The sequence below is a fragment of the Mesoplodon densirostris genome, chromosome 8 (assembly GCF_025265405.1).
Source record: "Mesoplodon densirostris isolate mMesDen1 chromosome 8, mMesDen1 primary haplotype, whole genome shotgun sequence".
NCBI lineage: Eukaryota > Metazoa > Chordata > Mammalia > Artiodactyla > Ziphiidae > Mesoplodon > Mesoplodon densirostris.
Window position 1 is genome coordinate 19,558,620 of NC_082668.1, and position 13,498 is coordinate 19,572,117.

Below are 13,498 nucleotides of genomic sequence, written 5' to 3' on the forward strand. Positions count from 1 at the left end.
CCCCAGCACCTCTCGTCCCCCACAGAGTTCCAGGCCACAAAGAATGCAAAATAAATATTTGTTAAATGAATGATGAGGGACCGAGGCCAGTGGGGGAGGGTGTCTGAGGCCTCTGCAGAACCACTTCAGCTCAGTGATGTCCATTTCTTCTTTTTAATCCTCCTCCCCTCCCCATCAGCTTCCATTCATTCCCTCCCCCCCAGGGGTAGGGGTGAAGAGATAAAAGGAGGCAGGCCCAGAGGATGCCTGGCTGACACTGCCCTAGGGTGTGGGGCAACCGCCAGCCCAACGGAACTGTCTGAGCTTGGGTCAGAGAGCAGGGAGGCAAACCGGTCCTGGAGGCCACAGAAGGGAGCAGGGGGTCTGAGCGGGCCTGAACCGTCCTGTGATTGCAGTCTTGACGACCTCAGAGCTGGGAGGTTCCTGTAAGATTCTGTGGTCCATCCTCCACTCCCAGGAACCAAGGCGACGCTGCCCGGCCAAGATCGCAAGCCGCAGAGGACCAGGAGCAGGGAGGCGAGCCGTCCGCTCACTTGCAGACGCTGACCCACTCGGTGATGCGGCACTCCTCGCAGACCACGAAGCAGCACCAGTGGAAGCGGCAGTGACAGCGCTCGCTGCGCGTCTGGCGTAGGATGTTGTGGCCGCGGCCACAGCACATGCTGCCGCAGCCGTCCGGGCCCGCGCTGCTCTTGTTGCACAGGCGGCCCACGGTGCCTGCCGAGTCCAGGCGCGGCTCGCGCTCGCAGAAGTCGGGCGACTTCTCGAAGTAGACCAGGTCGGCGGTGCCGGCGCGGCGCCGTGGCCCCGGAAGGTCCGGGGCTGGCGAGGGTGGCCCCGCGGGGCCCGGCTCCAGCTGGCCGCCGTTGCGGTTGTGCGGCCGGATGAGCGTGGCGCGGTGGAAGCGGCTACGTAGCAGTGCCCCTACAGCGCGGAACTCCGGCGTCACCTGCCAGCACGTCTTGAGCTGGCAGCTGCCTGATGTGCCGTGGCACTTGCACTTCCGCCGCATATTCTCCATCACCGCCTGCGGAAGGAGGCACGGGGAAGAGTGACGCCCGCGGCCAGCCCCACTGTCCTCCTCCCGTCGCAGACACCGGCCCTCGAGACTCTCACAGGCTCTGGAAACCAACCCCCATTGAACGGAGGCAAAAGCTGAGGCCCCAAGTGGGTGGCTGGGTGGCACAGCTCCTAAACCAGGCGGTCAGGAGTCTGCCTGCTCTTCTGCTGCTCACGCATCCACCTCCCACCCAGCCAGGCCCTGGGGGAATTTCCTCCTTCCTGCTTCCCCTCCTCTCCCCCCCACCCCGACTTTCCCAGCAGCTGCAGGGGGGCCCTTGGGGCTGGAGGCTCTTGCTTCCTGAGGGGGGATCCCAGATCCTCAGGGAAACTCCCTCTCCTTCCAACCCTCAGGACCAGGAGCAGCGGTGTGCTGGCCCCACTACATCCCAGCCCCAAAGCCTCTGGCCTCACTCCAGGCAGTGAGCGGAGGCTGTGGGGAGTCCGAAAAGAGCCCCTTAACTCCTCTGGGCCCCGCAGCACTTTTCAGGGAGCCTAAGGAGAGGGGCCAGGGGCTGGGGAGACTCCCCCTCCTCCCCTGCCCTCCACCCCCCTCCCATTCTCCCATTCTACCGGCTGGCACTTATTCTGCCCAGTGCTGAGTGCCACCATTCCTCCTAGGAAACAGTGAGCAGCAACAGGGACCAAAGGCCCTACCTGAATACAGAACCAAAGGGAACCCAAAGAACCAGAGCCCCAGGGCAATGAAAGTGGAGAGAGTTTCCCAGGCCTCCAAGGGAGCTAGTTACAGGAATACAACCTGCCCAGCCCCTGCCCAGCTCTCAGACTGCTCTACTGAGCTTCCTCCCAAAGAGCCCCTTCACATTATCCTCACCAGAGACCCCAGAGGAAATTGGCCACATCCTCCTCCCCCCGCTGGCCCCCCCCCACTCCAAAAAATGATCTGGGTCCCCCAAACCTGGGCAGTAGGGCCATAAGAGAGGGACCCCGTTCCTCCAAGTCTTAAAGGGCTCTGCAGCTTGTATGTGCAGCCTGTGGTGTTAGCACTACGTGGAAAGCAGCCCAATGCCCCCCCCCCGGCCAACAGCTCCAGAACATCTGCTTCCCAGAGGCAGCAGCCATTAATTAACCAGTTTAACGAGGAGGAGGAGGTACTGTTGGTGTGGGCTAGGATAGTATCAGAGCTGGGGAAAGAGCTGCACGGACTGGGCAGGACGGGGTGGGAGCTGGACGTGACCTGAGGGTGGGTATGCCTCAGTTGACATCACCTCCCGGTCATGATGGAAGAGCTGAATCAGCTCCAGTCTTTGTGGAAGAGGAAGGTGAACTGGCCTGGGCTGAGAAGCCAGGAGAAAGGGGAGTGAGATGGAGAAAGGGCCAGCTAGAGTGAGGGGAAGCCAGAAACAAGGCCTGAGCAGGCTGGGCAGGGCCAAGAGAAGGGACAGGGGTGGAAGAGCCAGGAAAAGAGGGTGCTGAGCCACCAGGAGGGCCAGGGAGCAACTTAGTGTAGACTACACTATAGAACAAAAGGGCTCAGGGCTCAACGGCCTGGGGATGAATCCTGCCTCTGCCACTTTCTCACTTGTTGCATCACTAGTCAAGCTTCTTAGTCTATCTGTGCCTCACTTTCCATATCTGAACATGAGGCCAATAATAGAACCCTCATGGGTAGGTGTAAGGGTGAGATAGGATGGAGTAAAATGCTCAGACAGTGCCTAACACAGAGTAAGCACTCAACAAATTAAATGCAGGATATTATTACTTCCCCTTGCTTTCCTTCTTTCCTCCCTCCCTCCCTTCTCCCTGCCTGCCTTCCCTCCTCCCTTCCTTCCTTCCTTCCTTCTTCTCCTCCTCCTCTTCTTCTTCTTCCTCTCCCTCTCCCTCTCCTTCTTCTTCTTCTCTCTCTCTCTCTTAAATAAATGACCTTTGAGGTAGTATGAACATTCAGGGGTTGGGGGGAGAAAGGAGGATGCCAACACAACACAGTACCACAGGGGCCCCTAGGGATCTCCCTTTGCAGGAATCCCTCATTCTGCACAGAAAGCCTGGGAGAGGAGGGGCGTCCCAGCATAGGAAAGCACCGAATCATGGAACATTTGTGCTGGGGAGCCTTATGGATGATGCAGTTCAACCTTCTCATTTTCCAGGGGGAGAGACAGAGTGGCAAAGCTGGGCCTAGACTCTGAGGTCCTGACTGCAGCCCAGAGCTCTTCCCACTACTCACAGCAGGAGATGGGAGAAGCAGGCTGCTCAGCGGAAGGGGAGCTATTGCAGGGCAGGGGTTGTTTTATCCCCATATTCCCAGGCCTAGTCCAGCGCCTGGCACACAGTAGTTATCCAAAACACATCTGATGACTGAATTGGGGGCGGGGGACAATGAGAAAGTTGCTGAGTTAGGGAGAGTGGTGTGGTCCCCAGAGGAGACATAAGCCTGGGGGAGGGGAGGGGCCCTAGGCAGAGGGGTCTGGAGCAGGCCCACCCAGAGGGATGGGGTTCTCACCTGCCTCCCCACTCGGTTGTTGTGGAGCCTCATGCGCGCATGGATGTCTCTGTGAGGCTCCCGGGAGTCCAGAAAGTCTTTAGAGAAGCGCTCTCCGAAACCCACGTCGGGGCTGCAGCCGCCCCACTCCCAGGAGTCCTGCAGGCCTGGGCTGGCAGGAGGCAGGGCAGGGTGCTCGGGAACTCCGTGGCTCAGGCCCTTACCGCGCTGCAGCGCTTCCAGCTGCAGGCGGTGCAACTTCCGACGGAAGGCCTCCTCGTCCCCGCGCCGGGACGCGTCGCAGCCACAGGCCCTCAGCTTGCCCAGGGCGCAGGCGTTGGATACAGCGTGCACCACGCCAGCTGCCGAGATGGCGTAGGCGAAGGCACTCTCTCGGAAACCTGCTCAGAGAGACGCAGGAAACAGCCTTTGAGGAGCCTCCACGTCCCATCCCTCTACCCTCCCTGCCCAACCTTCTCACCATACTGAGAGGAAGTAGAGGCCCAGTGGTGGGGGAAAATCTGGTCCAAGGGCATAGATTCAAAGAGGGGCAGAAATCACACCGGAAGTTCTGCACACGATGGAATGGGGGAGGTCTCTTCCACAGCCTTCCCTTGCTTCACCCTTAGCAAGCTCAGAATTGTGACTACATCTCTTCTGTTGGACACAAAGTATCTAGTAAACATTAAATTTTTTTTAACCATCAGGGACTTAAGCTACCACCTCTCAAGTGATATCTGCAATTTTAAGATAAGCCTGCAGAAAGAAGGCAAATTTTAACCTAAAAAAATTTACCAGGGATGAAATTCAGGGCCCCAGGAGGTGTTAATGGGCAGAAGGGTAAGTAAGAGGAGAAGGTGTTCTCCTGAAGTTCCCGGCCCCTGCAGCCACCCCCTTACGCCCATCAAAGAACACTATCTGATGGCCAGATGCGAGAGGCAAACAAAAGAGCCAGCAGAATTTCCCCTTTGCCTGTCTGGACATCCCAGAAAGTCTCCTCAGAAAAGGGCATCGCCCAGCCACCTGCTTGTGGTCGGTCGAGGTCAGCTGAAGAGGTTGTTTGAAGGATGCTGGAGGTGAGCCCACCGCCTGCTCAGGGTTAAGCATATAGTGGTGTTGAACACTGAGAAGGAACGGTTAGCTAAGGTAGATGCCTTCCTGAGATGCTCAGGGGTGCACAGACTCCTGATGAGCCACTCTCAGGAGTCCAGGACTTGTCTACACTGCTTTCCTCCTTGGTGTTCCCAAGCCTGAGCCATCCTCTGGGCCTGTGGCAGGGAGAGGCCTTCTTGAAGAGGAGGGTCGGGCTCTGGGACCTGCAAGCTGCTTCTTCCTTATTCTGCATCTGAGAAAGGACGGCGAGGGGCAGGTTCTGGTACCGGTCACTGACCAGCCTCTGAACCTGAGAGAGTACAAGCAGTGGGAGAAACTAAGGGTAATAACAGCTCCCACACTAGGAGAAGAATCCACCTGTGCCATAGACACCTGTGGGGGAAGCCCAGAACCCAGCGGGAGGCTGATGGCTTGGTAGAGCCCAGAGATTCAGGAAAAACAAAACAAAACAAAATTGGGTCATTCTACATCAGTTTCAAAGACTGGGAGGACTTGGAGGCCTCACTGATCCCAGAGAGCCAACCAGGAGAGATGCCCGAGGTCGCAGGAGTTATGGAGCTGGACACAGCCCCAGCTCTCCCAGCAGGCCTGGCCACCTTCTGCTGAAGGACATTTGGCTCTGGGGAAGACAAGCTGCTGAGTAAGAAACCCAGGTAGCCCATTTCCCAGTCCTATGGCCCTGTCTATGCATGGCACCAGGAAGGAGCAAGATGCTGGCCCAGGGGAATGTGCTGGGCCAACCCAAACACCATTTTCCAGGCTCTGTTACATTCAAGGGCAGGCCTAGAGGAATCTGGAGAAAGCCCACAGCCTACAGAGAACACCCCTATCTACCCCAGGCAGCTAAAGACACCATCCCAATGGCCTCTGGCAGCTGTCACGGTCACTGAAGGAGTGACTGGGCAGGGCTTGTGTGGTCACCCTCTGATCCAAGCATTCAGGCCTCAGAGAAGTCCAGACCATTGGGTCTGCCCCCAGCTCCTACTCAGGGCCCCAGTTTCGGTCCTGGCCCCGACTGTCTGGGGCAGATGCAGGCACTGTGCCATCTGGCCAGCTGGAGAGGGAGAGGGGAGGGGCCTTGGCCAGCTGGGCTGCCCGGAGCACTGGGGGTGGGGGGCTCGTTAAGACGCACACTTAGCTGCCCTGCCTTTGATCTGGGACAGGGACTGCCAGCATCTAAGTGGAGTCAGCTGCTGCTACAGGACGAAGCCAACGGCCAGGAAGGGGCTGGGGGAGGAGGTTTGGAGGGCAGGGAAGTGTGGAAGAGAGAGGATTCAGGAGCCAGTGGGAACTAGGAGGGGTTAGAGAAGCTTGAGCCCGGCCCATTCAAGTCAAAGAAGGAGGAGAGGGGAGAGGTCTGGTCTCCATTCCCTCCGTGCAAATAATCCGTGCACAAATAATCTGTGCACGCTCATGTGCCTGGGCTGGGGAGAGAGAGGGTTGTGTGCGTGTGGGAACACTTAGGGGTGACACTGAATGTAGCCACATGTTTGCACAAACACGGGTAGGTGTTTGTGTGTGTGTTGTGTGCGCGTGCATGTCAGTTCCATTTCTTGGATTACTCCTCCATTGCACCAGTTCACCTCTGGGCACACGGTAGGAAATCATGGTGGCCTTGTAGCTTGGGAGGCAGTATGCAGGGGGTTGAGGGCAATCTCTAAAGACAGCTGGTCTGCAGTTGAGTCCTGGCTCTACAGCTCACATACAAGCTGTGGGACTAATGGCAAGTTACCCAACCTCTCTTAGCTTCATTTGGAAATGAAGATAATGATAGGACCTACTGCATGGGGATTGTTTGAGGATACTAAAGTACAGATAAAGTGCTTTAGAACAGTGCCAAGCACACAACAAGTACTTAATATGCTTTGGCTAATTTACTGGCTGCCACTAGAATAATAGGACCTTAGGTAATCCTGGGATACAATTGCCTGTGCCTCAGTCTCCCCATCTGAGTACCACCACATACCCCAAGCCTGGAGACCTAGGCGTAAAACAAAGACTCCCCGAGGATAAATGTAAAAGGGAGGTGGGAGATGAAAGAGCCAGGGCCTTGGAGAGCAGAGGATGGACGCTCAAACTGCTGGGTTCCACTGGGCTGGGAGCCTGGCTTACTGCAGAGCCGCAAGCCCCCTCTTTCCAGCCATTCTAAATGCACCTGGGCCTTAGAGAGGGCAGTACCCAAAGTCCATGAGTGCTCCAGTACCCACTGTGTGAATCTACTCACTCACCTCCACCAAGCCTCTCCCTGTCCTCTCATCCCCTCTCACTCCAGTGCCCAAGCCCAGCCCAGAGTAGCCCCTTCCTCAAATCTCCCTCTGGTCCCTGCATCCTGAGTAAGAGATGGAGGGGTTCTCTAGTCCTCACAATGAAGAGCCCCCCTGTAGCTGATGTTTGTCCAGCATCTCACCCATCTCGGCACCAACCTTGTGGATCCTCAGAACAGAAAGCTGGGGATACCACTGCCCTCGGCACTTAGGTCATAGCTGCACCTGGGCTGGGGGTCCTCTCACAGCTTATTTAGGACTCTTTCTAGCCCCGCTAGAGGCCCCTCTCTCTGTCCCCCAACCGCCAGGGTCCAGCACCCTCACATCCCTCTCCTTGGTTGGGTAAAGCCCTACTGTATGTCCTGCTTCCCAAGCACCCACTCTAGGTGCTCAAGAACCCTTCCCTCTCCCTCTTACATCAGAACTCCATCCCGTCAGCCCAGCCCATCTCAGGGAAGGCGTCAGGACAATTAGATGACAGTAACAGCATTCAGATGGAAGACCTGGGGGACCACCTACTTCTAGCAGTCTCTGAATTTTAAACATGGCAGAGTGCACCTTTAAGAGAACCCCATTGGCAGCTTGGGTCAGAAGGGGGGTGGGCATCCTGACAGTCCACGTGGGGGAAACTGGGGTCACCTGACCCCACGATGGACAATCTGTGGCTTGAAAATAAGGGAGACTGGGGGAAGGATCCAGTCCAGGGGCTGGTTACCACCAAGACGGGCCCCATGGGATTCAAATTTAGCTAGCCCTTGAGGTGATGGGCCAAGATGGACCAAATAAATGATCCCACAAGTGTGGAGTGAGGGAGACACGGCAATGGCGGCCCTTGGAGGTGGGAGGTGGAGGGAGCGGAAATTTCTTTCCAGAAGCCCGGAGTCCCCTCCGAGGAATGAGAGGTAGAAATGAGGTTGCAATGTGGGGGGCGGGGGGCAGAAACCACAGAGGTAGGACGGTGTTCCGAGGCCAAAGGAAGGAGGCCAGCCTCCCTGCGGGAGCCCAGGAGCCACTATCCCGTCCCCTCCCGGCGCTGGGCGCCGGCTAGCCACAGGCAAGTCTCCCGCATCCACACCTCACCTCTCCCCACACACGTCCCCCCAGCTCACCTCCCGCTTATTTAACTGCAGGTGAACCCGGGAGCACCTGGCACCGCGCCAACCCCGCAGGGTTCCACCGCTCCCGAACTCGCCCTCAAGCTTCAAAGCCCCCGTGTCCTCCACCAGCCCGGACAGGCCTCACACGGGCGAAGCAATAGGGACGCCTGGGAGTCTAGAGGGGACAGGAGGACCAGAGGGAAAGAGGGGACACCGAGGCCGGGAAGAGGGATGAAGAGCTAGCCTCGCCTCACCCGAAGTGGCAGGGGTGAGAACCTCAATGCCTGCCGGAGCCCCCAGTGAGCAGAACCTGGAGCAAGCTCGGGGCCGAGCGCTGGAAAGAGAACCGGACTTCGGGGAGCGAGTGGGCTCGGGCGCGCGGCGGCGGCGAGCGCTGGCCCAGCCCGGCCGGGTCAGGAGAGATGCAGTGGCCTGTCACTTCGTGTCCGCCAGCGAGAGGGCAGCGGGGGCGGCCGGGGCGGGGCGCCGGACCTGAGTTGGGCTGGCCGATCGGCGGGGGTCGCGGGGAGCCTCTCTGGGCAGACGGCTGGAGGGGCTCAGGGACTCAGGGGCTCAGGGGCGGGAGCGCCGGCCTGGGGAGGGGGGCGCCCTTTTTGAGAGGCGTGCGTCTGGGGCCAGGAGCCGTCTGCCGCTGCCCGCGGGGATTAGTTCGCGGCTGCATGCCGCCACACGCGTCGGGCTGGGCCGGGCCGGGGAGAAACAGCGCCCTGGGCGCGCGGGGGAGGGAGGAGGGAAAGTGCGCGGGAGCGGGGCGGGCGGCCGGGGGCGGGGCGGGGCTGGGCTGGGGGAGGCTGGGGTGGCCCCTGACTTGGGGGCTCCGGGGATGCAAGGAGGGGTCCTGGTGGAAAGGGAAAGTCCCCTGACTCTGAGTTCTTCCTGAAGTTCGGGTACATTAGAGTCTGACTCTCCCAGAAGCCTCTGGGCCCCAAGGCCACAGGGTACAGGGGTACCCCTCCTCCTCTACTGTCACCTGAGAATTGTACAAGTCGCAAGGAGCCATGTCCCCACACTGTCCCACTCAAGCAGCTGAGAGGAGGAGAGAGAGATACCCAGCTAGGCCCATCCAGGAGGCAGGACCCCCATCTTTCCCAAAGGACCTGAGTCAAAGTCTAAGATACCAGGGCAGGAGGTGGGTGTGAGTGGAAATGAGTGACAAAACCTCCTGTCACCTCCAGCCCAAGCCACTCAAGGGGTTGTGGGTAGACCCTGGGTCACCCAGAAGTCCAGGGAGGGGGAGAGATAGTGGGCTGCAGCTTCTCTGAGCTGTGAGGGGAAGAGGAATTGGCAGGGCCGCCAGGCCTGCTGGGCAGGAGGCAGGCACACACCCAGTGCCTCTGATTTAGAGAGGATTTTCAGGGGTGGCCAGGATGACACAGAGGCTGGTGGTGTAACCCCGCCGGGAAGAGCTTCTGCAGAAGTACAGTTTTACCTGCCCAGGCTTCCCTCAACTACACCATTTGGCAAAAGTCCCTGACCCCTCTTCATGTTGATTCTGGGTACTTTATCACAGGCTGCCATCCTACATGGTGTTTACTAGGTAGAGGGTAAATTGAGGCAGGCAACAGATACGGATATTTCCTGGGCCTGAGATATGCAGTGTCAGTCTCAGGGCAGGATAACCCAGGAGTTCAATTCTCAGGCATGAAACCTGCTGCCCTCATCCCACACAGCCCAGCCTGGAGCCACATCTACCCCATTAGTCTGACCCTCGTGGACTTTCCCAGAGCAGAAAGAGGCAGGAGAGCAGCACGGCTGGCAGATGAGCACCTGGGGAGGTTGCCAGCTTGAGGGAGTGGGTTAGGGGACGGCTGGCAGATAGGTTCTGGAGTGGAAGTGCTGAGTGGAGTGGGCAGAAGGTCAAGGGTGAGGGCAGCTACCTCTGCTGAAGATGGGACTCTCATAGGGGATCTTGTTTCGAGTCTCAAGACTAGAGCAGTTCCAGCGCTGGTCCCGGAACTGGTGCTGGCACTCATGGATGGCGATCTGGATGCCCTGGATGGCTGAGGCGGCCACGTCAGGGTGGCGCACACACACCTCCATCTGCCGCTTGCTTAGGCCTGGCAATGTCAGGCACACTGTGTTGGCGTTGAGCACGGGCTCCTGGGGGAGGCGGAGGCCCAGAATATCATTGGGTGAAGACCTGCAGGCATGTGGGGTGGGGGTGGGGGTGGGTGAGTGTTTTCGGGGTCTGGGAGGGCCCCATCTAACTATACACACTCTGTCCCAAAGGCCATAATTCCTCTGTTCCCACCCCCGCTTTTGAAAGTTGAGCCCATCAGTATACCCCTAAACATTCTCCTTTCCTTGACCTGCTCACCAACATCCCCTCCAACACAACCCACCCAGCTGCACACCCACACAGATTACGTGCAAAGGCACACACATCCGGTATGCCTGCGCACACAGTATTTCATAAGTACATCCCCAGGCATAGATGCTCTCATATGCAGTGTTCTCCGGGAGACCACTCCCAAACGGCATGTTTCAGACAGTCACATTCATGCAGGCACAGTTCTGCACACAATGAGGTGGACACACAGACGCAGGAACACTTACCCACATGCACACTTCATCAGACATAGTTATACACATACACACAGACGCAAGTACACACACATGTTCATCTTAACATACATTGATCCATGAGCCCTCGCATTCACACACATGTGCACACACAGACTGCTGTTTACAACACAGCTTGCTGGGCTCAGTCGATCACAGACGAACAGACACACACACACACACACACACACACACACACACACACACACACTGAGAACCACCCTTCTAGCTGCAATCTCTCACTGACCCCACCTGGGCTACCCTCCTTTGGCCCCCAACCCCTGCCCCGACTTGGGGGCGATCTGCAAGGTGGAGCAGGGCAGTTTGAGTTTTACTCCTGGGGTGGGGGGTGCATTCCCCCAGCACAGCAGGAACTCCAGGTTGGCACTTGCTTCCCCCTAAACACACACCTCCCCTTCTAGCAGCCATCGCTCTCCTGGGCACTGCCCGCTCTCCCTGGACTGCCCTTATTCTGTCACCAGCTCAACCCCCTCCTGTGAGAGTACTCTTTCATTGGTCACCAGCACTTTCCCGCGACACCGTCCCTCCCTCCTTCCAGGGTCCCCTGCCCCAGCAGGAGCTCAGATGCCCCTGTGGCTGAGGGTCCCAGCTCTCCAGGAGGGCGGGGCATAAGGTGAGGGCTCACCTGGGCAAGGCGGCAGCCAGCAGCAGTAGGAAGAAGAGGAGCGCGCAGAGCGCGGGCCGCGGCTGGGGCCGAGGTCGGAGCCGCAGCCTGGGGCAAGGGTGGGTGCTGCCCATCGCGCGCGGGCCGTGATGGGCCAGGAATGGGGGGCTCACAGCCCTGTGGGACCGGCGAGCCAGGGGCGACGGCGCATGATCCGCGGGGGTCGGGGCGGCTGCGACACACAGCTCCAACTCGGGTCACGGCTCCGGGAGCAGACGGTGCCCGCCTTCCCGCTCCATGGGGCAGCGCCCCCGGGCACCGCCCTCGGGGGGGTGGGGGCGGGCGGGCTCACCGGGCACCTCCTGGCACAGGGGTTCGGGGAATTTCCCGAGGGCTCTCTGAAACAACTCCCGGTGCCTCTCGAGGGTAAGGGGGGCCCGGAGGTGCTGCGGGCGAGGGACGAGAGGCTGGGGTGCTGGGAAGCCCCCCCCCAACATAGCGCGGTGAGCCTGCGCTTCCGAGGGCGTGCGAGGCGGGCGGGGTGGGGGGGCGGCGCCGTCTGTGCCCGGCCCCACCGCCCAGTGAGTGAGTGACTGTCCCGGCTCGGGGAGCTCCGCCGCCCCCCGCAGTGTGTCTCAGGGCTCTACCCCACGTGACGTCATGACGACGGGGCGTGGGGGGGGGCGGGTAGAGGCGTGTACTCGTCCCGAGGCCACTGTGTCCGCTCAGGATTCGGGGCGGGAGCGGCGGGGTGGGGGGGAGGGTGGGGGGGAGGAGAGGTGTTGGGGTCTGTGCGATCAGGCACAGGGCGGTGCCAGTGAGCCGGCTCGCTGGTTTGTGTAGGAAGCTGCGTTTTACCGCGGGGTGTATGTGCCTGGCTGAGCCGCAGCTGCTGGGCAGCCATTCCCCCCCAATGTACACACCTGCAGGGGCTGGGGGGGAGGGGCTGGCCCTCTGCTCGCCTCCCCCACCTCAGGAGGGACTTCCCAGGCTTGGCTGCCGAGGCAGGTGTGGTATCCTGCAAAGGGGTTTGGCAGCCTCTGGATCTTGCTCTTGTTCGCTGTGTGACCTACAACAGGTGTCTCCTGGACACCGAGCCACCCGCCGCCTCTGTGAAATGAGGTTAATGAGGCCCAACCTCATCTAGTCAGTGAGCCAATGAAGGTAAAATGACTGGGACACCAGTGATGCTTGTCTGGGAGCAGACCCCCCCCGGGGTGGCACACCCTAGGAGGACGGATTAGAGAGCCTTGTAATCCGAAAAGTGTGTTTCCAGGTCATCTTATTATGTCCCCTTTTATTTCACAAGAAAATAGTGAGGCTCAGAGAGGGTCATGACTTACTAAAGTTCTCCCGCAAGTTAGTGGAAGAGCTGGAACCAAACCCAGTCGAGAGCACAGCAACAGCGGCCCCAGCATTGTGTACTGCTTGCCTGGGCCCTGCCTACAGATGCTCCAGGTCTTACCTTGGCCCTGCCAGCTGCACTTGGCCCTCTGAGAGTTCCCCAACACCAGCCTCCTGGCTCAGGCCCACTCCTCTCTGGGGTCCCTTTCTGCCCTCACACCCCAGCTGAACACTGGGCTCACCTCAATATGAGATGAGTGTACTAGACTCAGGTAAGGGCCTGAGAGCCAGAGGGTTGGAGACAGAGGCTCCAGCTTCTGTTTCTGGTTCTAACCTGGGCCCTGATAGTGAAACCTACTCCCACTGTGGCCTTGACATCCTCCTCTGTAAAATGGGCACAAACTTCCCACTCTACACATACACCTCCCTCCCAACCTCACTGCCCCCTCTCTCTGAAGAGAGCCCCTCCTGGTTTAAGGATAAACTACCAGAGCCTCTGGGCTCTGAGACAAAAGGGGCCCATTCCCGGGATTGCCCATCCCTGGGCAGTTGAAGGAGAGGGGTGGGGCCTTCCTTGTCCCCAGACTGTCAGGTGATGGGGGCGGCCTGAGCAACAGCAGGCTGACGGCATACTCCCCCTCCTTTCCCCCATCTCTGCTGGCAGCCACTGCAGCTGTCTGGAATTAAGGGCTTGAGGCTGCTGGGGGTGAAGGTGGGGCAGTGGGGGGAGCAGTCTGGCTGGACAGCAGGAAAACAGCCGGGGGGCAGGAAGCAGTCTGCGTCAGCCAGAGCCTTGTTTGACCTCAGCCACCCCCTCCCCTCCCCACTCTCCCCCACCATGCTGCAGGGCCAGGGATGGCTTGGATCTAGAGTTTGGGAAGGGTATGGGGAGGGGCAGGGCAGGACCAGTTTCAACCCGGGAAGGAGGCATGAGCCCAGAGTGGCAGAGGGCACCAGCAGGGACAAGCCAGGT

The 13,498-nt window shown here is 59.3% G+C and overlaps 1 protein-coding gene across 1 annotated transcript; it reads right to left on the bottom strand.

The window, feature by feature from the left end:
- Nucleotides 1-529: 529 nt before the first annotated feature.
- WNT10A (Wnt family member 10A) lies at nt 530-11,315 on the bottom strand. The gene is made up of 4 exons (XM_060106929.1): nt 11,203-11,315; nt 9,872-10,134; nt 3,521-3,900; nt 530-1,027 (listed from the first exon to the last, which is right to left on the bottom strand). Exons 1-4 carry the CDS (start codon nt 11,313-11,315, stop codon nt 530-532), a joined length of 1,254 nt encoding a protein of 417 aa, XP_059962912.1.
- Nucleotides 11,316-13,498: the final 2,183 nt, after the last annotated feature.

Bases quoted from the DNA above. Each gene is read 5' to 3' on its own strand.
- WNT10A (XM_060106929.1), bottom strand. From the start codon at position 11,315: ATGGGCAGCACCCACCCTTGCCCCAGGCTGCGGCTCCGACCTCGGCCC. The intron at 10,135-11,202 runs GTGAGCCCTCAC...ACATGCCTGCAG, and splicing joins CTGGCTGCCGCCTTGCCCAG to GTCTTCACCCAATGATATTC. The intron at 1,028-3,520 runs GTGAGAACCCCA...CTCCTTCCGCAG, and splicing joins ACAACCGAGTGGGGAGGCAG to GCGGTGATGGAGAATATGCG.